The sequence below is a fragment of the Salmo trutta genome, chromosome 29, assembly GCF_901001165.1.
Source record: "Salmo trutta chromosome 29, fSalTru1.1, whole genome shotgun sequence".
NCBI classification, from domain to species: domain Eukaryota; kingdom Metazoa; phylum Chordata; class Actinopteri; order Salmoniformes; family Salmonidae; genus Salmo; species Salmo trutta.
Window position 1 is genome coordinate 37,661,426 of NC_042985.1, and position 27,992 is coordinate 37,689,417.

At 40.8% G+C, this 27,992-nt stretch overlaps 1 protein-coding gene across 9 annotated transcripts; it reads right to left on the minus strand.

The window, feature by feature from the left end:
- Positions 1-88: 88 nt before the first annotated feature.
- LOC115167561 (uncharacterized) lies at positions 89-27,976 on the minus strand. Of its 9 annotated transcripts, XM_029722131.1 has the most exons (6): positions 19,684-22,982; positions 19,561-19,572; positions 11,442-11,603; positions 1,510-1,670; positions 1,044-1,131; positions 89-824 (listed from the first exon to the last, which is right to left on the minus strand). In XM_029722131.1, the coding sequence occupies exon 1, from the start codon at positions 22,181-22,183 to the stop codon at positions 20,645-20,647; it is 1,539 nt and encodes a 512-aa protein (XP_029577991.1). In that variant the 5' UTR covers positions 22,184-22,982; the 3' UTR covers positions 89-824; positions 1,044-1,131; positions 1,510-1,670; positions 11,442-11,603; positions 19,561-19,572; positions 19,684-20,644. The 9 variants fall into 9 exon arrangements, 6 of the variants coding, with proteins under 6 accessions (XP_029577991.1, XP_029577990.1, XP_029577989.1 ...); XR_003870502.1 differs by lacking the exons at positions 19,561-19,572; positions 19,684-22,982 and adding an exon at positions 27,819-27,976; XR_003870501.1 differs by lacking the exons at positions 19,561-19,572; positions 19,684-22,982 and adding an exon at positions 25,099-25,351.
- Positions 27,977-27,992: the final 16 nt, after the last annotated feature.

The window sequence follows — 27,992 nt, forward strand, 5'->3', positions numbered from 1 at the left end:
ACATCTCCATGTGAAGAGAGTAGCAATAAAAATAACTGAAAGTAATATAAAAAAATGAAAGTTTAGATAAAGGCTACAGAGGCAGATAACCAATAATGGAAAAGATGGCTGTATTACGTGGAGATAATTGGACAAAAAAGGTTGCATAATTAAGAACAGTTGGTGAACACAAACAAATCCTAACTAAAATCTTATGGACTAGTCCAATGAAAACTATTTTGATTTACAATTAACATACAAAAGTACATTACAAATATATTTTTCACAATACCCATATAAAAATACCAAGTAGTGAGATTTATGTTCCTTGAAAATATTTACAGGGTCATGCATGTCTCCAGGTTTTTTACAGGTAAAAAAGGAATACAATCTTATAAAGATACATTCATCAACGAAACACTCAAGGATGTTGTTTATATGAGTCGGGTAGAATACTATTCATACTGCTGCGATATGTCGGAAGTGTAAAACAATGGTCATTTACATTTTTGTTGTTTAATTTCAAATGGTGAAACACCAGAGAGCTCTGCTACCCACAGTCAGATGCAGTCAAGTGAGCTGCAATGATTTATGAGTAATGAGTCCATTTCCTGTGACCTCATAACTAATCAGAGAGTAGTCCAATGTGAGGAAAGTCTGATGAACATTGTATTTCTGTTCTGGTAAAGGTTCAGGTCAGTCAGCCCATGGCATGTAGTCCAAAGACAACCAGTCGGAAATCAACATGGCTGAAGGTGCAACAGTGGTGTATAACATCCTCAGGGCAGGTCCGTAAGTTGAGGATGGAAACAGACTATGTCCCTCTAGTATGGCAAGCAGAGGACCTGTGAAGGAAGGAGCAACACAAATAGTTTAATCATCAAGTGCGCTTTCGGTGTGATAAGAACCATCATGTTTTTGAGCATTTACAGTGGCAAGCTAATTTGTAGAAAGTTATATAAATATTTATTGTATGTGCAAGCAGCTAACTGTCCCTAGCTAAGTAATGATTCATAGAGGTCCACACAGTGAATATGACACGTACAGTCACAAGCTTACCTTACCATCATGATTAAGACGTTTTCTCCTCAAGTGTTGCGGACCTGGAACACCCCACTGCACCAGACTAGATGACCAGACCTCCTCCTATACCTAAAATACAACAGGATAAAGCTTTGTTCTTTTTTCCAGAAATTGAACTTTGTCTTTAGCCTTTCCCAACCCCCCAAAACACACGTGCAGAGGCACCAGGTCAGCTGCAGCACACCACACATGGAACATTTTAGGGAATATGTGCCCAGCTAAAAGGCACAACACTAGTACACAGAGGTCAGCTGGGAAATGACACTAGACACCCTTCAGTAACTGATCCACATTTCAAACCTCTAGGCTGACTGCCGCCACGGAATATGTAATTCAATAATTTCTCGAGTCGTGTTTAACTACTATTGTCATACATTAAAAATAATTAGAAATTACTGGATCTTTGTCTTTCACAACAGTCTCTGAATAATTTGTCTGACGACAAACCTTAAAACACCTTCTGCGCCTTGAGGTCATCAGCCCATCGACTGACAGGAAGAAAATAAATGGCTGAAGGTGTAACAGTGGTGTCCAACATCCTCAGAGCAGATCAACAAGTTGAGAACAGAATCAGACTGCACATCCCGTAATTGTTTCAAGCAGAGGATCTGTGAATAAACATAAGGAGCAGAGCCAAAGATTATCATAATGTTTCATGAATGTTCAAACCGGCAGGAAAGTTAGTAGACAGCACAAAAAATAAGTGAAACTCACAACAAAAAAAGTCACTACTAATACATTTTTGAGGATCACAAACTGGACCCTGAAAAGAGCTGTTGTACACCCAGATTCAAATAGCATGCATCAAGTTGAAAGAGAAGCACACGCATCACCTGTGAATACACATGTATGAAATTATTAGATCAAGCAAATTAAATAAATAAAATTAATACCTCATTGACCTCCAGTCATGAGGGGATATGAATATCCACTTCATCCCAGCCTAGTGACAGTGTTAATCATTGTAAAAATATATCAAATCCCAAGTCACAGCATTACTTGCATATATTTTGATCCAGAATCTGGCTCCCCACCAGTGATGCATAAATCAGAGGAACAATATGGAATGTTTCATATCACCACATGGTTGACTCTACACTGTAGAGGTAAAAATACTACATGCAGTCTTGACAGATCATTGAGAACAGCATGACTGGCTGCATCACCGCTTGGTACGGCACTGCAAGGGTGGTGCAGACGGCCCAGTACATCACTAGGCCCGAGCTCCATACCAGGACCTCTATACCAGGTGGTGTCAGAGAAAGATTCCAACCACCCAAGTCATAGACTGTTCTCTCTGCTACCGCACGGCAAGCGGTACTGATGCACTAATTCTGAAACCAACAGGACCCTGAACAGCTTCTACCCCCAAGCCATAAGCTAAATAGTTAGTTAAATAGTTAACCAAATAGCTACCTGAACTAACTTTTTTTACTCATCACATACGCTGCTGCTACTGTTTACTATCGGTCACTTTATTCCTAGTTATATGTACATACAGTATATACCCTCAATTACCTCATATCCCTGCACATCAACTTGGTACTGGTACCCCTTGTATATAGCCATGCTATCGTTACTCATTGTGTATCTATTATTATATGTTTCACTTTTCTATTATTTCTAGGGATGCACGGAATATTGTTAAGCATATCGGAATTGGCCGATATTAGCTACAAATGCCAACATCGGCCCGATGTCTAGTTTAACACCAATGTGCAAAATTGATGTCAAAGCTGACGTGGGTACAGTGGGGGGAAAAAGTACTTGATCCCCTGCTGATTTTGTACGTTTGCCCACTTACAAAGAAATGATCAGTCTATAATTTTAATAGTAGGTTTATTTGAACAGAGAGACAGAATAACAACAAAAAAATCCAGAAAAACGCATGTCAAAAAAGACCTTAAGGATTGATTGTAAACATCGTTTGACATGTTTCTACGAACGGTAATGGAACAATTTGACTTTCCCTCTCTGGTTTTACGCTCACGCATTATGCCTTTGCATTAGTGATCTGAACACGTGAACAAAAGGAGGTATTTGGACATAAATATGGAGTTTTTCGAACAAAAATAACATTTCTTGTGGGAGACCTGGGAGTGCATTCCGACGAAGATCAGCAAAGGTAAGGGAATATTTATAATACTAATAATGAATTTAATTGACTCCAGAACTTGGCGGGTAACTGTATATCTTGCTTTGATGGCTGAGCTCTGTACTCAGCATACTGAAAAATTTGCTTTCGCCGTAAAGCTATTTTAAAATCTGACACAGCGGCTACATTAAGGAGAAGTGTATCTATAATTCTTTCAATAACTGTTCAATAATTGTTGTTTTGAATTTTCCGCCCTGCTATTTCACTGGCTGTTGATAGTGTGTACCGCGGGTGGGACGGTCACGTCCCACATACCCAAGAGAGGTTAACCTGACCCTCCTCTCCAGGCAGTTCTTGCAAGAGCCAGAGGCTGCAAGAGTGGCCCTCTTTTACAAGCAACATGTGCTAGTTGAAGCATTCAAGGTGAGTGTGACAATCTTTTGATGAGAATAGTTCAGGCGTGTTGCCCAACACTTTTTCCTGTTGAACTACCACTCTGTTGGCTCTTGTTTAATGTTGTACATATCTTAGTTTTTCATGTATTTCAGAGGTTGGACAAGCTGACGGCAATGACAAAGCTGGCCTCACAGTTTGATGAGTGGGGGCAGCTCTACCCCTGCCAAAGCCAGATAGCAGCAATCACAGTGACTATACCAGTGTCTTCCGTTAATTGTGAGAGGGACTTCTCCACAATGAAACAAGTAAGAACATTTAAATGTGAAAGTAGATGCTCTTTGTCCCTCTCCCTTTGAGTTTTTTCCTTTTAAAAAGTCACCAGAACCAAGGTTCAGAGTACTTATACATATGAAGTTTTACAGGGAGGTCCCCAGAACACCCCAAAAAAGGGGGACCCCCCCCACCCCCGCAGCTAACAACATTTCCAGAGGAAACACTGATACACACAGTCACTGGTTCAACTTCAATAAGAATCTCTCATGGTGGACATCACAAACCTGGAACTCGGCCTGCAGAAAGACAGAATGCATTGTCATAGTAAACAAAACTGAAAACAGAAGAAACTAAATAGCTACTTAATTGAAACAGTGAATAGTTTTCGAAGTGAATGAAGCTCTCACCTTATGCTAATTATTTGATGTTTATATCTAAAAGCATGTTCTTCTTGAAGTCTACAGTAATGTGCAAAGTTGAATGCTGCAGCAGATAGAAAAGCACTGCAGTCCAGTGTGCATTTGTCCTAATGAAAACATCTTGATCTCCAACAAAAATATAGAGATAAAACAGGCTCTCAAAAATGGATAACGAAAATATGATTTAAAAATTGATTTACATTTTTTTTTAAACAAAGCATGACTCATTTTGACAGTGGAAAAGTTGACAACTTTCAGAGCCTTGCTCTCCATCTTGTTTATATTTAAGTTGACCATTCAAGTAGGCAATTCAATGGTCATACAAAAAGTGAGGGGAAAAATGGTCCAGAAATCAGCTAATAACACAAAAAAACGACTGGTCTCCTTTCAAAATGATCATGTTCTTTTTTTCATAAACAAGACCAGGCATCAAAAGGGAATAGAAGGCCAAGGGAATCTGCAAATTCAACTATTGCCTCTACACTGTTCCTGACAGCACACTTCGTGAAAAACCTCTACATTGGATTTCAAACAATATAAAAACAGGTAAGCACGTGGAACCATTCACATGTGGTAGCAAATGGATAAGCGTTATTCGACATTCAACATTTAATGACACCACGTTTCAACATATTTAGGCTATACAGTATACAACAAAATAGGTATATAATGTAACTATATTATACTTGTATCTACATTTTTTGAAAGATGCCATGCTATTAAAAGGTTCTGTACTGTGGTTCATTAGTAAATAGATAAAAACAAAAATAAAATAAAAAGACATATCCTGTCTTTCATGTCTATTCCTTTACAATTTCCATTCTTCTGCAGGTGTGGCAGAGAGCTTTTCTTCTTCCTTTGCCTACACTGTCTGGAATGTTTTCCTCATTGACACTATTTTTGGTTCATCCAAAAAGGACAGCCATTCCCAAGTGTGATTCTTCTTGCACATGTCCATGCCTTCAATGGCAATACTGACTGCATTTGACTTAGCTTTTTGCAATTGATCTAATATTGCCAAATCCTTCCTGAATCGATCATTTTTCTTTGACAGGAGCTCTGGTTCGACTGGAAGCATCATAGAACATACCTTCAGAAAACTGGCTAGGATCAACTCAACAATCTGAACAGTCAACTCAAAAAAGTCTGTGTCGGTCCACATGGTAAGCCTGTCAAACACAAGGTTCTTGGGTACCTCAATGTCATCAAACAAGCATGCATTTCCTTTAACAAGGTCTCTCCCATCTTCCTGCCATTCCTTGAGTTTGGTAACAAGGGTTTGGTATCTTTCTTCCATCTCCAACACGTTTCCCTTCAAAGTTAAGGCTCTCCAGAGAGGATCAATGATAAGCTTGGAAACCAGACCCAGAGCTCTGCATCCGGCCTTGAACTGTTGAACCTCCAAATCAGCAACAACTGCAGCAAGCAAACTACTCTCAGCTCCGTACGTACTGGTAAACTCAACCAAATCATCATGGATGCTACACACTCCAGCAGAATTATGAAACAGACCATCAATTCTGTGTCCAATGGATAGAGACAAAGGAACTTCATCAAATTCTTTTTTGCTGGTCAAAAAGCTTTCGAACGGAACAAGCTGACCGTCCTCTGCCCATCCAAGCTCTTGCACAGCATCACTCACAGAACTCACCAAACGCACTGTTCCAGACTCCAACTCTGTTGTCCCAATGTTAGGGGAGCTATGGACTCCTACTTCTTTATCTCCTAACATCATATTTTCCCAAAGTAGAAGAGTTGTTTTTGCCTGGTGAGCTAAGCCATCAATCAAATGTAAGCCACAGAAGAGCTGACTTACAAGGCACATCATTGTCTTTTCAGTGGAACTAAAGCCACAATGTTTCTCAACTATCAGTGGTAGGATGTCTGATCTGTATTCAGCGAGGATTTGTTCAAATTTCTTTTCCGAACCAGTCCCAACACCAAAACAGTTTGAAAAGGGTACAAAAATCCATCTCATCTGTTGCATTTCACTACTCGTAACAATTTCATTGATCATTTTCCTGCAAATGTCAACTTGGTAGTTCTCTGGGCATGGGGTTTGCTCTGTGACCCCAGAGTGAACATCAGACTCCTTTAAGCAGAAGTCAGTGGGTCCATTATCTTGGCTAAGCTTGACCGTTTCAGCTGTTTCGATAGAGATGATCTCTTCATCATGCAGAGACCATACAGTCCTTGCATCAGCGACCAGATTTTTCAAACCGGTCTTGCTAACCATCTTCTGACAGTTCATCTTCTCCTCTGTATCACTTGCCTCTTGTATCCCTTTCAAATCCAATTGTCTCTTTGACAATCTTGCAGGTGGAGTAGCTTCTTTTTTCTTGTATTGTCTAGTCACAAGCGGTATTATAAACACTTTTTTTGAAAAGTCTTTATTTGCGACATGTTTCCGTTTAGCCATTCGTTTCAGTTTAGATGCAATATGTATGGCATTTTGACAGCGTTTCTGATTTTGAAAACCTACATTAAAATTATATTTCAGAATATTATAGACAGTATACATATAACTCCTTTTTGTATTTTTTGCAAACTTATGAACCTCATACATTACACCATTAGTCAGTAACTGTGCGTCAAGTTTTGTTTTGGATGCCGGTTTGGATCTCACATCAAATTCCACACCTATTTCTTTACACAAGGGGTAGCAGTTTTTCACCACTTTCTCTGCAAAGGGCATCACATTTTCCTTTTTAATTTTGTTGACCAGGACAGACCGAGACAAGGTACATACTTTTCCAATCTGAATATCACTGGGTGACATGTAAAAACATGGCTCCTCTTTGATTAAATTCCCTATAGAGGTGCTTGGGCTATCCTGTTCTGTGTGAACATGAACAACACCTTTACCACCCACATTTACAGCTGTTTGAAGTGGAGCACCAACTTTTGTTGAATTCATTTTAATCTCGCTATCATTTGATTTTGTATCTTCTAACCGATTACAAATAAGACGTTGTTTTGCTGTGTCATATCCATTTTCGGCATATGAATAACCTGCATCAAAAGCGTCAGACCAAATGACAGCTGGGGATATCCCCACCTCCTCCTCCTCTGGCTTTATATCTACATCCATCTCACACCAACTAAACTAGCTATCTGGGTGACACCCAGGGTCAACTTAAATATAGTTTGGCTAGACCTAGTAATTTACAAGTAGCTGACCAGGCCTATCTCCTTAAGCCTATAAATCAAAGTGAAAATGGGAATATTCTGACGAAATACGTTCTGTAATATTAGATAGTGGTGATTCCAAGTGTAACGTTAGGCCTATACCAACCGACCAAGGGAGTCCACCCACTCTACTTCCCTATGTCTGCATGTAAAAATGAATGTTTATTACACCACAACACCTAATGGGTGCTTTGTGTCCTGAATTACCCCCACACAGCTTATAAAACTAGCCTCAGGCTACCTGACAATCCTAACTTGCATCTCACTGCAGTAATGTTAGATCCAATGAGACTTGGCACACAACATAAACGAATAGTGAGTACCACCAAGTAGCCAAATCATCTTGCTAGCTAGTTATGTATTGAAGTCTATATTGACGGCAAATATGCCCCTTGCAAGGGCGCATTGATTGCAATACATGAATTATCTGTACATGGAGTAGCCTATTGTTTGTCATAGACTAGTGGCTCAGATCAAATAGAGTAGCTCAGCTAGCTAACGTTAGTTAGCAATTACTGTAGCTACCTTGATTTTGCAGGTCCCCCTAAACCTTCCATACGACAGTTTGGAATTAGAATAAAAAGGTGTTCCAACGGCAAAGTACTTCCAGGTGGGTAACTGGTTAGCTTATTCCGAAAATGTAAACTGAATGCTTTGAGTTCGACGCTCTGCGTCGAGGCATTGGAAAATCATTCTAGACACTTAGCGAAAATCTTAGTCACAAAACAAAAGTACACATGCTGTGGTTTCGCGTAAACTAGCTTCCTTTTCCGCTGAAAACCGGATGTGGAAACTCCGCTCGGCGTTATGTTTCCGGGTTCATCTTTCTCGGTTCAGATTCAAATTACGGGTAACGGCATATTTGGAGCAAATCTTTTTGAAAATGAACCCAATATAGAGCCTGTCGTTTCCAATTGGATCAAAATAATCCTAGAACAAGGAGGTGGGCAGAGTGAAGCACGAGATAGTGAGATCCTATTTGCGCGTTCTATAATTTATTTGAATTTTTCCTTAAGGTAAGGCCTGCCTTGATGTGCAACAACTCAATTCGCCCTGGCAGTCCTTCTAAACGCTTTTTTTTTTACTTTGGCAAATGGTAAAGTCTACAAAACGCAGTCCATTTTGTTTGTTATAGATTATAATTTGGGCAAAAGAGAACTGTATGATGATCAAATATTTCTTCAATGAGAATTCAGGCCTCGTCCCGAGAATGATAAGGATGATTTTGGCCAAGTGGGAGTGAGATTTGTAGAGCCAACGGATCATTTCATTTTGGCTGAAACATATGTGGTGTCAAAGTGTGGGGGAGGATAGGTTGGGAACTGTTGAGTTGGTGAAGGTAACTAGGAGTGGACTCATGTAGATTTATTGTGTTTCCTCCACCCAGATGGAGCGTGTATTCCAGATTACGCGATGAGGGACAAGAATTGGGACATGCTTTGCTCTCCGGAGAAGGGCGCCGATGAAAGGAGTGATAACGGGGTCGACACTAAGTGTTAAGGAGGAGCAGTTGAAACTTAAGATTCCTGGTGTCTGTGACACACAGTTAGGTGAGACGTAGATCCGATGGAGAGTGTGGAGAAACAGAAGACTTTGTCTGTCATGCTTTTTATGAAGAGTCTTTGCCAGATAAGGTCAGGGTAGGAAGTGTCAGTTATACCGTGAGAGCTTTTGTTTCCTGAAAATACTACAGTGTTTTAGGTATCAAGTTTATGGGCATGTTGCAGCAGTGTAGGAGGGAGATGCCTAGATGTGAGAAGTGTGCAGGAGGGCATAAGACGATGGAATGTGTGGTATCGGTGGGACAAGTTATGCATGTTAGTTTTGGGGGTGCCCATGGGGCTGGAGATCGGAGGTGTCCGGTGAGAGAAAGGCAGATTGAGGTTGCCAGGGTTATGTATTTAACCTTTATTTAACTAGGCAAGTCAGTTAAGAACCAATTCTTATTTACAATGATGGCCTAGAGTAGTACAGAAAGTGTTGTATGCCAAAGCAGTGAAGAGTGGTAGTGGAAGATGGGTACAGGGTGAGGGATCCTGAGAGGATTCCTGTGAGTAGGCAGAGACCGAGAAAGAGTGATGGGAAGAATATGTGCTTCAGTAAGGTTGGCTTTTTAGCATTTATAGCCATGGTTGTCAATTGTACTGCAGAAATGGATTGAAAGTCACAGAAAATACTGGTTGTGGCGGCAGAGGAGTACTTGGGATTGCGAGGATTTACTACGAAGTTGGATTCGATCCGCCAACCAAATCCCAAAGAAGAAGGTAGCAGGTTAGGATAATTAACGTGGCATGTTAGTAGAATGAGGTTAAGGTTAGGAAAGGTGTTAGGCTTAGCTAAAATGCGTAGCAGGTTTGGATAATTAACGTGGCAGGTTAAGATAATGACGGTATTAAGGTTAGCTAAAATGCTACGGTTTTCAACAATCTACTTGTCGTGCAGCCCACACACAAAATGGTCGAGTGGCAACAAATCTGCCCAATTAGCTGATTCGCTTATCATACACCCACTTCTGTTGACACGCCTACTTTCAGAAACTCCACATATGCAGTGCATGACCCATGATACTTCAGATTGGACATCTGCATCTGCTTATTTGTTTTGCAGTCAAGATAAACAGTGCAATATCGCCACCTATCGTACTGGAGGCAACAGTGTTTACTTTGTTTTGGCTCGACCTCTCCTCCAGAGCAATTGTCCATAACACCTAAATGCCATAATACACTTGCTAGCTCACTTAACACCCCAAACAGATATAATAATAGTCTATTAATAATACTAGTATTTATAATTTTAAATCCAACTTATAAAGGCAATAAATAGCATTCATAAAGGCTTCATAAACACTACATAAAAAGTCTATAACCATATGTCATACTCTACAAATGGTGTGTGAACATACATATTGAGTTATGTCACATTTGGCAATTCACTCTACAGTGGCAATGGGTATGTAACCCTTCATAGAGTACGACAAACACTTATAGATGATTTGTGAATGTAGTACTTGTACTTGGTTTAAAGTGGGACCGATATTTACATTTTGTATTACCGTAACAATACTTATTTAATCCCAACTATCCAAGCACCTGTTGCCAAATTGGAATCATCATCCCATAACGAACATCTCTATGTGAAGAGAGTAGCAATAAAAATAACTGAAAGTAATATAAAAAAATGATAATTGGACAAAAAAGGTTGCATAATTAAGAACAGTTGGTGAAGACAAACAAATCCTAACTAAAATCTTATGGACTAGTCCAATTAAAACTATTTTGATTTACAATTAACATACAAAGGTACATTACAAATATATTTTTCACAATCCCCATATAAAAATACCAATTAGTGAGATTTATGTTCCTTGAAAATATTTACAGGGTCATGCATGTCTACAGGTTTTTTACAGGTAAAAAAGGAATACAATCTTATAAAGATACATTCATCAACGAAACACTCAAGGATGTTGTTTATATGAGTCGGGTAGAATACTATTCATACTGCTGCGATATGTCGGAAGTGTAAAACAATGGTCATTTACATTTTTGTTGTTTAATTTCAAATGGTGAAACACCAGAGAGCTCTGCTACCCGCAGTCAAGTGAGCTTGACTGACCTCCTCCTATACCTAAAATACAACAGGATAAAGCTTTCTTATTTTTTCCAGAAATTGAACTTCGTCTTTAGCCTTTCCCAACCCCCCAAAACACACGTGCAGAGGCACCAGGTCAGCCGCAGCACACCACACATGGAACATTTTAGGGAATATGTGCCCAGCTAAAAGGCACAACACTAGTACACAGAGGTCAGCTGGGAAATGACACTAGACACCCTTCAGTAACTGATTCACATTTCAAACCTCTAGGCTGACTGCCGCCACGGAATATGTAGTTCAATAATTTCTCGAATCGTGTTTAACTACTATTGTCATATATTATAAATAATTAGAAATTACTGGATATCTTTGTCTTTCACAACAGACTGAATAATTTGTGTCTGACGACAAACCTTAAATCACCTTCTGCGCCTTGATGTCAGTCAGCCCATCGACTGACAGGAAGAAAATAAATGGCTGAAGGTGTAACAGTGGTGTCCAACATCCTCAGAGCAGATCAACAAGTTGAGAACAGAATCAGACTGCACATCCCGTAATTGTTTCAAGCAGAGGATCTGTGAATAAACATAAGGAGCAGAGCCAAAGATTATCATAATGTTTCATGAATATTCAAACCGGCAGGAAAGTTAGTAGACAGCACAAAAAAATAAGTGAAACTCACAACAAAAAATACACTACTAATACATTTTTGAGGATCACAAACTGGACCCTGAAAAGAGCTGTTGTACACCCAGATTCAAATAGCATGCATCAAGTTGAAAGAGAAGCACACGCATCACCTGTGAATACACATGTATGAAATTATTAGATCAAGCAAATTAATAAAATAAAATGAATACCTCATTGACCTCCAGTCATGAGGGGATATGAATATCCACTTCATCCCGGCCTAGTGACAGTGTTAATCATTGTAAAAAGATAGCAAATCCCAAGTCACAGCATTACTTGCATATATTTTTATCCAGAATCTGGCTCCCCACCAGTGATACATAAATCAGAGGAACAATGTGGAATGTTTCATATCACCACATGGTTGACTCTACACTGTAGAGGTAAAAATACTACATGCAGTCTTGACAGATCATTGAGAACAGCATGACTGGCTGCATCACCGCTTGGTACGGCACTGCAAGGCACTAGGGTGGTGCAGACGGCCCAGTACATCACTGGGCCCGAGCTCCATACCAGGACCTCTATACCAGGTGTTGTCAGAGAAAGATTCCAACCACTCAAGTCATAGACTGTTCTCTCTGCTACCGCACGGCAAGCGGTACTGATGCACTAATTCTGAAACCAACAGGACCCTGAACAGCTTCTACCCCCAAGCCATAAGCTAAATAGTTAGTTAAATAGTTAACCAAATAGCTACCTGAACTAACTTTTTTTACTCATCACATACGCTGCTGCTACTGTTTACTATCGGTCACTTTATTCCTAGTTATATGTACATACAGTATATACCTCAATTACCTCATATCCCTGCACATCAACTTGGTACTGGTACCCCTTGTATATAGCCATGCTATCGTTACTCATTGTGTATCTATTATTACATGTTTCACTTTTCTATTATTTCTAGGGATGCACGGTATATCGGTAAGCATATCGGAATTGGCCGATATTAGCTACAAATGCCAACATCGGCTCGATGTCTAGTTTAACACAAATGTGCAAAATTGATGTCAAAGCTGACGTGGGTACAGTGGGGGGGAAAAGTATTTGATCCCCTGCTGATTTTGTACGTTTGCCCACTTACAAAGAAATGATCAGTCTATAATTTTAATAGTAGGTTTATTTGAACAGTGAGAGACAAAATAACAACAAAAAAATCCAGAAAAACGCATGTCAAAAATGTTATAAAATGATTAGCATTTTAATGAGGGAAATAAGTATTTGACCCCTCTGCAAAACATGACTTAGTACTTGGTGGCAAAACCCTTGTTGGCAATCACAGATCTCCTCTTTGCAGATCTTCTCCAAGTCATTAAGGTGTCGAGGTTGACGTTTGGCAACTCGAACCTTCAGCTCCCTCCACAGATTTTCTATTGGATTAAGGTCTGGAGACTGGCTAGGCCACTCCAGGACCTTAATGTGCTTCTTGTTGAGCCACTCCTTTGTTGCCTTGGCCGTATGTTTTGGGTCATTGTCATGCTGGAATACCCATCCACGACCCATTTTCAATGCCCTGGCTGAGGGAAGGAGGTTCTCACCCAAGATTTGACGGTACATGGCCCCGTCCATCGTCCTTTTGATGCGGTGAAGTTGTCCTGTCCCCTTAGCAGAAAAACACCCCCAAAGCATAATGTTTCCACCTCCATGTTTGACGGTAGAGATGGTGTTCTTGGGGTCAGAGGCGGCATTCCTCCTCCTCCAAACACAGCGAGTTGATGTCAAAGACACCAAATGTTGTCACCTTCTCACCAAGCTGCTTGGCGATGGTCTTGTAGCCCATTCCAGCCTTGTGTAGGTCTACATTCTTGTCCCTGACATCCTTGGAGAGCTCTTTGGTCTTGGCCATGGTGGAGAGTTTGGAATCTGATTGATTGATTGCTTCTGTGGACAGGTGTCTTTTTTACAGTTAACAAGCTGCGGTTAGGAGCACTCCCTTTAAGAGTGTGCTCCTAATCTCAGCTTGTTACCTGTATAAAAGACACCTGGGAACCAGAATTGATTGAGAGGGGGTCAAATACGTATTTCCCTCATTAAAATGCAAATCAATTTATAACATTTTTGACATGCGTTTTTCTGGATATTTTTGTTGTTATTCTGTCTCTCACTGTTCAAATAAAACTACCATTAAAATTATAGACTGATCCTTTCTTTGTCAGTGGGCAAACGTACAAAATCAGCAGGGGATCAAACACTTTTTTCCCCCACTGTACCTATATAACGTATGTAGATGACGTAATGACGCCACGAAAAATACAGCACTACACATGCAACACAGCATTCCTAACCAAGCCCACAACGTCAGCTGTGTGGATCTATTTTGAAGTTTCAAAGGAAGATAACAAAAAGGCCATATGCAACATTTGTGCTGCTATTATTTCCCGAGGAGGGGAGAAAGGGAAATCTTTCAATACCACAAACCTAATTACTCATTGGAAAGTGCATCACCCCCCTACTTAGAACAAAGGCATAACAAAACTAAGCGCACACTTCCAACAACTAAACATGTTCAAGTCAAGCAGTCATTTGAAAGACTAAGAAAATTTCAGCGAGACAACTCAAAGGCGAAATCCATTAACGCCAAGATAATGGAATTCATTGCCCTTGACCATCAACCGTTCTCTGTCATGGATGATGTTGGCTTTCGCCGAACTGGTTCGAGCACCTCGAGCCCCGGTACACACTACCAAGTAGTATTTTTAGTATTTTTCAGATATTGCCCTACCGGAGTTACACAGTATTGTTGAAACGCACATCCATGAGCTACTTGCTATGGGCGTCACTGCTATTAGCTTCACGAATGACATTTGGACCAGCGATGTTAGCCTCATGAGCATGCTGAGTCTGACAACACAGTGGGTCGACAAGGATTTCGTAATGCAGAATAAACACCTTTAACCTGTTTAGGATAGGGGGCAGTATTTTCACGGCTGGATAAAAAACGTACCCAATTTAATCTGGTTATTACTCCTGCCCAGAAACTAGAATATGCATATAATTGTTTGATTTGGATAGAAAACACCCTAAAGTTTCTAAAACTGTTTGAATGGTGTCTGTGACTATAACCGAACTCATATGGCAGGCCAAAACCTGAGCAGATTCTATACAGGAAGTGCCCTCTCTGACCATTTCTTGGCCTCTATAGCCTCTTTATCGAAAACAGAGGATCTCTGCTGTAACGTGACATTTTCTAAGGCTCCCAGAAAGCGCCAGAACGGGGAATGATGACTCTGCAGTCCCTGGGCGAAAAACAGTAGCGCATTTGGATAGTGGTCGATCTCAGAACAATGACACGGGTGCGCGCGAAGAGTCCATTTCACATTTTCAGTCTTTGAACGAAAACAACGTCTCCCGGTCGGAATATTATCGCTATTTTACGAGAAAAATCGCATAAAAATTGATTTTAAACAGCGTTTGACATACTTCGAAGTACGGTAATGGAATAATTTTACATTTTTTGTCACGATACGCGCCGGCGCATCACCCTTCGGATAGTGTCTTGAACGCAAGAACAAAACGCCGCTATTTGGATATAACTATTGATTATTTGGAACCAAAACAACATTGGGTGTAAAGTAGAAGTCCTGGGAGTGCATTCTGACGAAGAACAGCAAAGGTAATCCAATTTTTCTTATAGTAAATCTGAGTTTGGTGAGTGCCAAACTTGGTGGGTGTCAAAATAGCTAGCCATGATGGCCGGGCTATCTACTCAGAATATTGCAAAATGTGCTTTCACCGAAAAGCTATTTCAAATCTGACATAGCGATTGCATAAAAGAGTTCTGTATCTATAATTCTTAAAATAATTGTTATGTTTTTTGTGAACGTTTATCGTGAGTAATTTAGTAAATTCACCGGAAGTTTCAGTGGGTATGCTAGTTCTGAACGTCACATGCTAATGTAAAAAGCTGGTTTTTGATATAAATATGAACTTGATTGAACAAAACATGCATGTATTGTATAATATAATGTCCTATGAGTGTCATCTGATGAAGATCATCAAAGGTTAGTGCTGCATTTAGCTGTGGTTTTGGTTTTTGTGACATTATATGCTAGCTTGAAAAATGGGTGTGTGATTATTTCTGGCTGGGTACTCTCCTGACATAATCTAATGTTTTGCTTTCGTTGTAAAGCCTTTTTGAAATCGGACAATGTGGTTAGATAAAGGAGGGTCTTGTCTTTAAAATGGTGTAAAATAGTCATATGTTTGAAAAATTGAAGTTTTTGGATTTTTGAGGAGTTTATAATTCGCGCCACGCCTATCATTGGATATTGGAGCGGTGTTCCGCTAGCGGAACATCTAGATGTAAGAGGTTAACTTCTCTAGGGTAGGGGGCAGTATTCAGAAATTCAGATGAATAACGTGCCCAAATTAAATTGCCTGCTTCTCGGGCCCAGAAGGTAGGATATGCATATTATTCGTAGATTTGGATAGATAACACTCCGAAGTTTCTAAAACTGTTTGAATGATGTCTGTGAGTATAACAGAACTCATATGGCAGGCAAACACCTGAGAAAAAAATCCAACCAGGAAGTGACTTGTAGTTTTTCCTATCTAATCCCTATCGAAACTACAGTGTCTGTGGGGTCATTTTGCACTTCCTAAGGCTTCCGTTGGCTGTCAACAGTCTTTAGAAACTTGTTTCATGCGTCTACTGTTACTGGGCAGAGAATAGGAGCTCAGTCAATCAGTGGACTGCCTGGGACCAGTGAGTTGTTTACTGCGCAGGCACGCAAGCGCCGTTCCTTCTTTTTCCTCTGTAATGAATACGCTATTGTCCGGTTGGAATATTATCAAAGTTTTATGTTAAAAAGACCCTAAGGATTGATTGTAAACATCGTTTGACATGTTTCTACGAACGGTAATGGAACAATTTGACTTTCCGTCTCTGGTTTTACGCTCACACGTTATGCCATTGGATTAGTGATCTGAACGCGTGAACAAAAGGAGGTATTTGGACATAAATATGGAGTTTTTCGAACAAAAATAACATTTCTTGTGGGAGTCCTGGGACTGCATTCCGACGAAGATCAGCAAAGGTAAGGGAAGATTTATAATACTAATTCTGAGTTTAATTGACTCCAGAACTTGGCGGGTAACTGTATAGCTTGCTTTGATGGCTGAGCTCTGTACTCAGCATACTGAAAAATGTGCTTTCGCCGTAAAGCTATTTTAAAATCTGACACAGAGGTTTCATTAACCTGTTGGGGGTAGGGGGCAGTATTTACACGGCCGGATAAAAAAACGTACCCGATTTAATCTGGTTATTACTACTGCCCAGAAACTAGAATATGCATATAATTATTGGCTTTGGATAGAAAACACCCTAAAGTTTCTAAAACGGTTTGAATGGTGTCTGTGAGTATAACAGAACTCATATGGCAGGCAAAAACCTGAGAAGATTCTGAACAGGAAGTGGCCTGTCTGACAAGTTCTTGTTCATCTTGGCTCTTTTTATTGAAGACTGAGGATCTTTGCTGTAACGTGACACTTCCTACGGCTCCCATAGGCTCTCAGAACCCGGGAAAAAGCTGAATGATATCGAGGCAGCCCCTGGCTGAAACACATTATCGCCTTTGGCAAGTGGCCGATCAGAGGACAATGGGATTAGGCGTGTGCACGAGTCGACCCCATGCTTTATTTTCTTTCGTCTTTTTACCTAAACGCAGATTCCCGGTCGGAATATTATCGCTTTTTTACGAGAAAAATGGCATAAAAATTGATTTTAAACAGCGGTTGACATGCTTCGAAGTACGGTAATGGAATATTTAGACATTTTTTGTCACGAAATGCGTCGTGCTCGTCACCCTTCTTTACCATTCGGATAGTGTCTTGAACGCACGAACAAAACGCCGCTATTTGGATATAACTATGGATTATTTTGAACCAAACCAACATTTGTTATTGAAGTAGAAGTCCTGGGAGTGCATTCTGACGAAGAACACCAAAGGTAATATTTTTCTTATAGTAAATCGGAGTTTGGTGAGTGCTAAACTTGCTGGGTGTCTAAATAGCTAGCCCTGTGATGCCGGGCTATCTACTGAGAATATTGCAAAATGTGCTTTCACCGAAAAGCTATTTTAAAATCGGACATAGAGTCTATAATTCTTAAAATAATTGTTATGTTTTTTGTGAACGTTTATCGTGAGTAATTTAGTACATTTTTAGTAAATTCACCGGAGGTTTGCGGGGGGTATGCTAGTTCTGAACGTCACATGCTAATGTAAAAAGCTGTTTTTTGATATAAATATGAACTTGATTGAACAAAACATGCATGTATTGTATAACATAATGTCCTAGGGTTATCATCTGATGAAGATCATCAAAGGTTAGTGCTGCATTTAGCTGTCTTCTGGGTTTATGTGACATATGCTAGCTTGAAACATGGGTGTCTGATTATTTCTGGCTGGGTACTCTGCTGACATAATCTAATGTTTTGCTTTCGTTGTAAAGCCTTTTTGAAATCGGACAGTGTGGTTAGATTAACGAGTCTTGTCTTTAAAATGGTGTAAAATAGTCATATGTTTGAGAAATTGAAGTAATAGCATTTCTAAGGTATTTGAATAACGCGCCACAGGATTCCACTGGCTGTTACGTAGGTGGGACGATTTCGTCCCGCCGACCCTAGAGAGGTTAAGGAGAAGTGTATCTATAATTCTTTCAATAACTGTTGTAAATTTTATCAACGTTTATGATGAGTATTTTTGTAAATTGATGTGCTCATTCACCGGGAGTTTTGGTGGGAATACATTTTCTGAACATCACGCGCCAATGTAAAATGGGGTTTATGGATATAAATATGAACTTTATCGAACAAAACATACATGTATTTTGTAACACTGAGACCTGGGTGTGTCATCTGATGAATATCATCAAAGGTTAGTGATTCATTTTAGCTGTATTTCTGTTTTTTGTGACGCCTCTCCTTGCTTGGAAAATGGCTGTGTGGTTTTTATTGTTTAGGCGCTGTCCTAACATAATCAAATTTTATGCTTTCGCCGTAAAGCCTTTTTGAAATCGGACACTGTGGTTGGATTAAGGAGGATCTTTAAAATGGTGTATAATACTTGTGTGTTTGAGAAATTTGAATTATGAGATTTTTGTTGTTTTGAATTTGCCGCCCTGCTATTTCACTGGCTGTTGATAGTGTGTACCGCGGGTGGGACGGTCACGTCCCACATACCCAAGAGAGGTTAACCTGACCCTCCTCTCCAGGCAGTTCTTGCAAGAGCCAGAGGCTGCAAGAGTGGCCCTCTTTTACAAGCAACATGTGCTAGTTGAAGCATTCAGGGTATGGCATGAGTGTGACAATCTTTTGATGAGAATATTTCAGGCCAGTGTTGCCCAACACTTTTTCCTGTTGAACTACCACTCTGTTGGCTCTTATTTAATGTTGTACATATCTTAGTTTTTCATGTATTTCAGGGGTTGGACAAGCTGACGGCAATGACAAAGCTGGCTTCACAGTTTGATGAGTGGGGGCAACTCTACCCCTGCCAAAGCCAGATAGCAGCAATCACACTGACTATACCAGTGTCTTCCGTTAATTGTGAGAGGGACTTCTCCGCAATGAAACGAGTAAGAACATTTAAATGTGAAAGTAGATGCTCTTTGTCCCTCTCCTTTGAGTTTTTTCCTTTTAAAAAGTCACCAGAACCAAGGTTCAGAGTACTTATACATATGAAGTTTTACAGGGAGGTCCCCAGAACACCCAAAAAAAGGGGGACCCCCCACCCCCGCTAACTTTTCCCCCACAGCTAACAACATTTCCAGAGGAAACACTGATACACACAGTCACTGGTTCAACTTCAATAAGAATCTCTCATGGTGGACATCACAAACCTGGAACTCGGCCTGCAGAAAGACAGAATGCATTGTCATAGTAAACAAAACAAAAAACAGAAGAAACTAAATAGCTACTTAATTGAAACAGTGAATAGTTTTCGAAGTGAATGAAGCTCTCACCTTCTGCTAATTATTTGATGTTCATATCTAAAAGCATGTTCTTCTTGAAGTCTACAGTAATGTGCAAGGTTGAATGCTGCAGCAGATAGAAAAGCACTGCAGTCCAGTGTGCATTTGTCCTAATGAAAACATCTTGATCTCCAACAAAAATATAGAGATAAAACAGGCTCTCAAAAATGGATAACGAAAATATGATTTAAAAATGTATTTACATTTTTTTTTTAAACAAGGCATGACTCATTTTGACAGTGGAAAACTTTCAGAGCCTTGCTCTCCATCTTGTTTCTATTTACGTTGACCATTCAAGTAGGCAATTCAATGGTCATACAAAAAGTGAGGGGAAAAATGGTCCAGAAATCAGCTAATAACACAAAAAAACGACTGGTCTCCTTTCAAAATGATCATGTTCTTTTTTTCATAAACAAGACCAGGCATCAAAAGGGAATAGAAGGCCAAGGGAATCTGCAAATTCAACTATTGCCTCTACACTGTTCCTGACAGCACACTTGGTGAAAAACCTCTACATTGGATTTCAAACAATATAAAAACAGGTAAGCACGTGGAACCATTCACATGTGGTAGCAAATGGATAAGCGTTATTCGACATTCAACATTTACTGACACCACGTTTGAACATATTTAGGCTACACAGTATACCACAAAATAGGTATATAATGTAACTATATTATACTTGTATCGACTTGTCTGAACTCATCTGAGGTTGCATTGCTGTTTATCTTTCACCAGTCTGAACACAAAAGCTAAGGTGCTAGAAAAAAATAGCACATTCCATGCATTTTTTGAAAGATGCCATGCTATTAAAAGGTTCTGTACTGTGGTTCATTAGTAAATAGATAAAAACAAAAATAAAATAAAAAGACATATCCTGTCTTTCATGTCTATTCCTTTACCATTTCCATTGTTCTGCAGGTGTGGCAGAGAGCTTTTCTTCTTCCTTTGCCTACACTGTCTGGAATGTTTTCCTCATTGACACTATTTTTGGTTCATCCAAAAAGGACAGCCATTCCCAAGTGTGATTCTTCTTGCACATGTCCATGCCTTCAATGGCAATACTGACTGCATTTGACTTAGCTTTTTGCAATTGATCTAATATTGCCAGATCCTTCCTGAATCGATCATTCTTATTTGACAGGAGCTCTGGTTCGACTGGAAGCATCATAGAACATACCTTCAGAAAACTGGCTAGGATCAACTCAACAATCTGAACAGTCAACTCAAAAAAGTCTGTGTCGGTCCACATGGTAAGCCTATCAAACACAAGGTTCTTGGGTACCTCAATGTCATCAAACAAGCATGCATTTCCTTTAACAAGGTCTCTCCCATCTTCCTGCCATTCCTTGAGTTTGGTAACAAGGGTTTGGTATCTTTCTTCCATCTCCAACACGTTTCCCTTCAAAGTTAAGGCTCTCCAGAGAGGATCAATGATAAGCTTGGAAACCAGACCCAGAGCTCTGCATCCGGCCTTGAACTGTTGAACCTCCAAATCAGCAACAACTGCAGCAAGCAAACTACTCTCAGCTCCGTACGTACTGGTAAACTCAACCAAATCATCATGGATGCTACACACTCCAGCAGAATTATGAAACAGACCATCAATTCTGTGTCCAATGGATAGAGACAAAGGAACTTCATCAAATTCTTTTTTGCTGGTCAAAAAGCTTTCGAACGGAACAAGCTGACCGTCCTCTGCCCATCCAAGCTCTTGCACAGCATCACTCACAGAACTCACCAAACGCACTGTTCCAGACTCCAACTCTGTTGTCCCAATGTTAGGGGAGCTATGGACTCCTACTTCTTTATCTCCTAAAATCATATTTTCCCAAAGCAGAAGAGTTGTTTTTGCCTGGTGAGCTAAGCCATCAATCAAATGTAAGCCACAGAAGAGCTGACTTACAAGGCACATCATTGTCTTTTCAGTGGAACTAAAGCCACAATGTTTCTCAACTATCAGTGGTAGGATGTCTGATCTGTACTCAGCGAGGATTTGTTCAAATTTCTTTTCCGAACCAGTCCCAACACCAAAACAGTTTGAAAAGGGTACAAAAATCCATCTCATCTGTTGCATTTCACTACTCGTAACAATTTCATTGATCATTTTCCTGCAAATGTCAACTTGGTAGTTCTCTGGGCATGGGGTTTGCTCTGTGACCCCAGAGTGAACATCAGACTCCTTTAAGCAGAAGTCAGTGGGTCCATTATCTTGGCCAAGCTTGACAGTTTCAGCTGTTTCGATAGAGATTATCTCTTCATCATGCAGAGACCATACAGTCCTTGCATCAGCGACCAGATTTTTCAAACCGGTCTTGCTAACCATCTTCTGACAGTTCATCTTCTCCTCTGTATCATTTGCCTCTTGTATCCCTTTCAAATCCAATTGTCTTTTTGAGAATCTTGCAGGTGAAGTAGGTTCTTTTTCCTTGTATTGTCTAGACACAAGCGGTATTAAACACTTTTTTTGAAAAGTCTTTATTTGCGACATGTTTCCGTTTGGCAATTCGTTTCAGTTTAGATGCAATACGTATGGCATCTTGACAGCGTTTCTTATTTTGAAAACATACATTAAAATTATATTTCAGAATATTATAGACAGCATACATATAACTCCTTTTTGTATTTTTTGCAAACTTTTGAACCTCATACATTACACCATTAGTAACTGTGAGTCAAGTTTTGTTTTGGATGCCTGTTTGGATCTCACATCAAATTCCACACCTATTTCTTTACACAAGGGGTAGCAGTTTTTCACCACTTTCTCTGCAAAGGACATCACATTTGCCTGTTTAATTTTGCTGACCAGGACAGACTGGAAAAGTATGTACCTTGTCTCAATCTGAATATCACAGGGTGACGTAAAAACATGGCTCCTCTTTGATTAAATTCCCTACAGAGGTGCTTGGGCTATCCTTTTCTGTGTGAACATGAACAACACCTTTACCACCCACATTTACAGCTGTTTGAAGTGGAGCACCAACTTTTGTTGAATTCATTTTAATCTCGCTATCATTTGATTTTGTATCTTCTAACAGATTACAAATAAGACGTTGTTTTGCTGTGTCATATCCATTTTCGGCATATGAATAACCTGCATCAAAAGTGTCAGACCAAATGACAGCTGGGGATATCTCCACCTCCTCCTCCTCTGGCTTTATATCTACATCCATCTCACACCAACTAAACTAGCTATCTGGGTGACACCCAGGGTCAACTTAAATATACACTGCTCAAAAAAATAAAGGGAACACTAAAATAACACATCCTAGATCTGAATGAATGAAATAATCTTATTAAATATTTTTTTCTTTACATAGTTGAATGTGCTGCCAACAAAATCACAAAAATAATCAATGGAAATCCAATTTATCAACCCATGGAGGTCTGGATTTGGAGTCACACTCAAAATTAAAGTGGAAAACCACACTACAGGCTGATCCAACTTTGATGTAATGTCCTTAAAACAAGTCAAAATGAGGCTCAGTAGTGTGTGTGGCCTCCACCTGCCTGTATGACCTCCCTACAACGCCTGGGCATGCTCCTGATGAGGTGGCGGATGGTCTCCTGAGGGATCTCCTCCCAGACCTGGACTAAAGCATCCCCCAACTCCTGGACAGTCTGTGGTGCAACGTGGCGTTCGTGGATGGAGCGAGACATGATGTCCCAGATGTGCTCAATTGGATTCAAGTCTGGGGAACGGGCGGGCCAGTCCGTAGCATCAATGCCTTCCTCTTGCAGAAACTGCTGACACACTCCAGCCACATGAGGTCTAGCATTGTGTTGCATTAGGAGGAACCCAGGGCCAACCGCACCAGCATATGGCCTCACAAGGGGTCTGAGGATCTCATCTCGGTACCTAATGGCAGTCAGGCTACCTCTGGCGAGCACATGGAGGGCTGTGCGGCCCCCCAAAGAAATGCCACCCCACACCATGACTGACCCACCGCCAAACCGGTCATGCTGGAGGATGTTGCAGGCAGCAGAACGTTCTCCACGGCGTCTCCAGACTCTGTCACGTCTGCTCAGTGTGAACCTGCTTTCATCTGTGAAGAGCACAGGGCGCCAGTGGCGAATTTGCCAATCTTGGTGTTCTCTGGCAAATGCCAAACGTCCTGCACGGTGTTGGGCTGTAAGCACAACCCCCACCTGTGGAAGTTGGACCCTCGTACCACCCTCATGGAGTCTGTTTCTGACCGTTTGAGCAGACACACGCACATTTGTGGCCTGCTGGAAGTCATTTTGCAGGGCTCTGGCAGTGCTCCTCCTGCTCCTCCTTGCACAAAGGCGGAGGTAGCGGTCCTGCTGCTGGGTTGTTGCCCTCCTACGGCCTCCTCCACGTCTCCTGATGTACTGGCCTGTCTCCTGGTAGCGCCTCCATGCTCTGGACACTACGCTGACAGACACAGCAAATCTTCTTGCCACAGCTCGCATTGATGTGCCATCTTGGATGAGCTGCACTACCTGAGCCACTTGTGTGGGTTGTAGACTCTGTCTCATGCTACCACTAGAGTGAAAGCACCGCCAGCATTCAAAAGTGACCAAAACATCAGCCAGGAAGCATAGGAACTGAGAAGTGGTCTGTGGTCACCACCTGCAGAACCACTCCTTTATTGGGGGTGTCTTGCTAATTGCCTATAATTTACACCTGTTGTCTATTCCATTTGCAAGACAGCATGTGAAATGTATTGTCAATCAGTGTTGCTTCCTAAGTGGACAGTTTGATTTCACAGAAGTGTGATTGACTTGGAGTTACATTGTGTTGTTTAAGTGTTCCCTTTATTTTTTTTACCAGTGTAGTTTGGCTAGACCTAGTAATTTCCAAGTAGGTGACCAGGCCTATCTCCTTAAGCCTATAAATCAAATTGATTTTTATAAAGCCCTTTTTACAACATTGAAAATTGGAAGATTCTGAGGAAATAGGTTCTGTAATATTGATAGTGGTGTAACTACAGTTGATTTCAAGTGTAACGTTAGGCCTATACCAACCGACCAAGGGAGTCCACCCACTACTTCCCCATGTCTGCTTGTAAAAATGAATGTTTATTACACCACAACACCTAATGGGTGCTTTGTGTTCTGAATTACCCCCACACAGTTTATAAAACTAGCCTCAGGCTACCTGACAATCCTAACTTGCATCTCACTGCAGTAATGTTAGATCCAATGAGACTTGGCACATAACATAAACGAATAGTGAGTACCACCAAGTAGCCAAATCATCTTGCTAGCTAGTTATGTATTGAAGTCTATATTGACGGCAAATATGCCTCTTGCAAGGGCGCATTGATTGCAATACATGAATTATCTGTACATGGAGTAGCCTATTGTTTGTCATAGACTAGTGGCTCAGATCAAATAGAGTAGCTCAGCTAGCTAACATTAGTTATCAATTACTGTAGCTACCTTGATTTTGCAGGTCCCCCTAAACCTTCCATACGATTTTGGAATTAAAAAAAAAAGTTGGTCCTACGGCAAAGTACTTCCAGGTGGGTAACTGGTTAGCTTATTCCGAAAATGTAAACTGAATGCTTTGAGTTCGACGCTGCGTATCGAGGCATTAGAAAAATCATTCTAGACACTTAGCGAAAATCTTAGTCACAAAAAAAAGTACACATGCTGTGGTTCCGCGTAAACAAGCTTCATTTTCCGCTGAAAACCGGATGTGGAAACTCCTCTCAGGCGTTATGTTTCCGGGTTCGTCTTTCTCGCTCCAGATTCAAATAACTGCATATTTGGAGCAAATATTTTTGTATGATTAACCCAATATAGAGCCTGTCGTTTCCAATTGGATTAAAATAATCATAGAACAAGGAGGTGGGCAGAGTGAAGCACGAGATAGTGAGATCCTATTTGCGCGTTCTATAATTTATTTGAATGTTTCCGTAAGGGAAGGCCTGCCTTGATGTGCAACAACTCAATTCGCCCTGGCAGTCCTTCTAAACGCATTTTTTTTTTACCTTGGGTAAAGTCTACAAAACGCAGTCCACTCTGTTTGTCACAGATTATAATTTGGGCAAATGAGAACTGTATGGTGATCAAATATTTCTTCAATGAGAAAATGTTTAGAATGTGGGCCAAAATCCATCACTCTCCATCTTCTCCCACTTGCCGGCCACTGTGCTTCCTGCATCGGGGGTCAGCTTAATGTTTACATAGCAGCTGCCAATGAATAAGAAGAGTTTGTTCAGGTTGGGACATGCAGTCAAATGGTGGACAAGAAAAAAAGGAAGAAAGTGGAACATATGCATAAATATGGAGTGGGGGATTGCACAAGCCTTGATGGTGGACAAGGACAAAAGTGGAATATGTTTTGAGTGAATATAGAATGGAGGGTCTCAGAACTTTTGAAAAGCTTGACGAAATTGAATGTGACAAGAGTGAGGATGAATTAACTGTGGCAGGTGCAGTGATGACTGCTGCAAAGAAGTTGAGTGTAGAGGGAAGCAGTATGGTGAGGAAGGTTGGAGTCGAAAAAAGAGCGATACATGATGCCCAAGTATTTCAGAGCTGGAACCTGGTGAGGGTGAGGACTGCCGAGTTCAGGCCTCGTCCCGAGAATGAGAAGGATGATTTTGGCCCAGTGGGAGTGAGATTTGTAGAGCCAATGGATCATTTCATAGCCACTGATCCAAATGTGGTGTCAAGCTGTGGGGGAGGATAGGTTGGGAACTGTTGAGTTGGTGAAGGTAACTAGGAGTGGACTCATGTAGATTTATTGTGTTTCCTCCACCCAGAGGGAGCGAGTAATCCGGATTACGCGATGAGGGACAAGAATTGGGACATGCTTTGCTCTCCGGAGAAGGGCGCCGATGAAAGGAGTGATAACGGGGTCGACACTAAGTGTTAAGGAGGAGCAGTTGAAACTTAAGATTCCTGGTGTCTGTGACACACAGTTTGGTGAGACGTAGATCCGATGGAGAGTGTGGAGAAACAGAAGACTTTGTCTGTCATGCTTTTTATGAAGAGTCTTTGCCAGATAAGGTCAAGGTAGGAAGTGTCAGTTATACCGTGAGAGCTTTTGTTTCCTGAAAATACTACAGTGTTTTAGGTATCAAGTTTATGGGCATGTTGCAGCAGTGTGTAGGAGGGAGATGCCTAGATGTGAAAACTGTGCAGGAGGGCATAAGACGATGGAATGTGTGGTATCGGTGGGACAAGTTATGCATGTTAGTTTTGGGGGTGCCCATGGGGCTGGAGATCGGAGGTGTCTGGTGAGAGAAAGGCAGATTGAGGTTGCCAGGGTTATGTATTTAACCTTTATTTAACTAGGCAAGTCAGTTAAGAACCAATTCTTATTTACAATGATGGCCTAGAGTAGTACAGAAAGTGTTGTATGCCAAAGCAGTGAAGAGTGGTAGTGGAAGATGGGTACAGGGTGAGGGATCCTGAGAGGATTCCTGTGAGTAGGCAGAGACCAAGAGAGAGTGATGGGAAGAATATGTGCTTCAGTAAGGTTGGCTTTTTAGCATTTATAGCCATGGTTGTCAATTGTACTGCAGAAATGGATCCAAAGTCACAGAAAATAATGGTTGTGGTGGCAGCGGCAGAGGAGTACTTGGGATTGCTAAGATTTACTTCTTAACAGCTGCAGTGGGTGTTGAGTGGTAGTGTTATGTCCTCTCAAACCGTTGGTCTGGAGTAGGACTAGATATAATTAAATAGTGTAATGGGGTGGTGTTGAATTTGTTTTGAGAGGGTTAATAGTTGGAAGGGCGATTTTTTTTACCATATCAAAGAATTGAATGTAGTTATGTCGTTAATGGTCTCACACCCCAGAACAGTAGGTGGCGGTGTATGCACCTAAAAGTTGGATACGATCCGCCAACCAAATCCCAAAGAAGAATGTAACCGATTAGGAGAATTAACATAGCAGGTTAGGATAATTAACGTGGCAGGTTAGGAGAATGAGGTTCAGGTTAAGAAAAGGCTTAGCTAAAATGCTACAGTTGTCAACAATGTACTTGTCTTGCAGCCCAGACACATAAAACAGTCTTGAGTGGCAACAAATCTGCCCAATTAGCCGATTCTCTTTCCATACACCCACTTCTGTTGACACATCCACTTTCAGACACACTTCATGGTTTAGCGGTCCAAACACTTAAAATACACCCTTGTCCACTTACCCTCGCCTTATGCCCTTGGGGGAATCCCCGTCACCATCTTGGCGGGTGGTCCAAATGATTAGCCAAGCAAGGGAAGTTTGCAACGTAAGGCCCTCGTTTTTAGTCGGCTTTGCGAGTGTATAATTATGTTCACTCTGGGGCCTGAAACTACCCATAATTCAATTCGCAACGATT